This window comes from Lupinus angustifolius, unplaced genomic scaffold (genome assembly GCF_001865875.1).
Source record: "Lupinus angustifolius cultivar Tanjil unplaced genomic scaffold, LupAngTanjil_v1.0 Scaffold_9_112, whole genome shotgun sequence".
Taxonomy (NCBI): domain Eukaryota; kingdom Viridiplantae; phylum Streptophyta; class Magnoliopsida; order Fabales; family Fabaceae; genus Lupinus; species Lupinus angustifolius.
In genome coordinates, this window is record NW_017718211.1 from 10,340 (window position 1) to 11,483 (window position 1,144).

A 1,144-nucleotide genomic window follows, 5' to 3' on the forward strand; every position below is an offset into this window, starting at 1 on the left:
TGTGAGAGTCTAGGTTGATGTGTTTGATCCTCTCATGAAAAATTGGATTGGAGGCAATGTGTAGAGCATATTGATTGTCACAGTAAAGGCTTGCAGTTTGTGATGGATGGAGATTAAGATCTTCTGAGATGTAGTTGATCTATTTGATTTCACATGTGGTTAGGGCCATTGCTCTGTGTTCGGCTTCACAGGAGCTCCTAGACACTGTCTTATGTTTCTTGGATTTCCAGGAGATCAGGGAGTTGCTTAAGTAGATGCAATATCCGGAAACAAATCTTTAATATTAGGGCATGATGTCCAATCACTATCATTGTAGGCTTTAATGTGTAAGGTGGAAGATGCTGGGTAGAATAGCCCTAGAGCAGGTGTGCCCTTGATGTATTTAATCACTCTGATGGCAGCAACATGATGCATGGTGGTTGGTGTTGTCATGAACTGGGCTAGTTGATTGACAGTAAAGGAAATGTTTGGCATGGTATTTGTGAGGTAGATTAATCTACCAATCATTCTTCTATAGGCAGGTGCATCTTGGTAAGGTGTGCTTGAATCCTGGAATAGATGAGTGCCATGAAGCATTAGAGTTGGGGCTAGTTTGTAGCCTAAAAGACCTGCATCTGAGACAATTTCAAGGGTATACTTTCCTTGATTTATGGAGATGCCCTTGTTAGTTCTAGCAATTTCAAAACCAAGAAAGTATCTTAATGATCCTAGATCTTTAACTTGAAAGGTTTTGTGTAGAAGTTGTTGTATCTTATGTAATTCAGTAGTGCTTTTGCCAGTTAGGATTATATCATCAACATATACAAGTAAAATAGCCATAGACTTATTTGGAAGATGTTTGATGAAGAGAGAATGGTCACTCCATGATTGAGAGTAACCTACTTTGGTGAAGAGGTTGGTGAGTTTTGTGAATCATTGCCTTCCTGCTTGTTTGAGTCCATATAGGAACTTTTGTAACTTGCATACCTTATTTGGTAGGGTAGTAACTAATCCAGGAGAGAGTGTCATGCATACATCCTCTATGAGCTCTCCATGTAAAAATGCGTTATTGACATCCAATTGTAGAAGAGTCCAATGAAAAATAGATGTAAGAGATAAAAGCAACCTAATTGTGCTAATCTTAATAACATGTGAGAAGGTGTCT

The 1,144-nt window shown here is 38.7% G+C and overlaps 1 protein-coding gene across 1 annotated transcript; it reads right to left on the reverse strand.

The window, feature by feature from the left end:
- Positions 1–246: 246 nt before the first annotated feature.
- LOC109337657 (uncharacterized mitochondrial protein AtMg00810-like) lies at positions 247–819 on the reverse strand. Its single transcript, XM_019574677.1, has one exon. The coding sequence runs from the start codon at positions 817–819 to the stop codon at positions 247–249; it is 573 nt and encodes a 190-aa protein (XP_019430222.1).
- Between the last annotated feature and the right edge of the window lie 325 nt (positions 820–1,144).

Excerpts from the sequence above, each read along its gene's own strand:
- LOC109337657 (XM_019574677.1), bottom strand. The coding sequence starts at position 819 with ATGGCTATTTTACTTGTATATGTTGATGATATAATCCTAACTGGCAAA.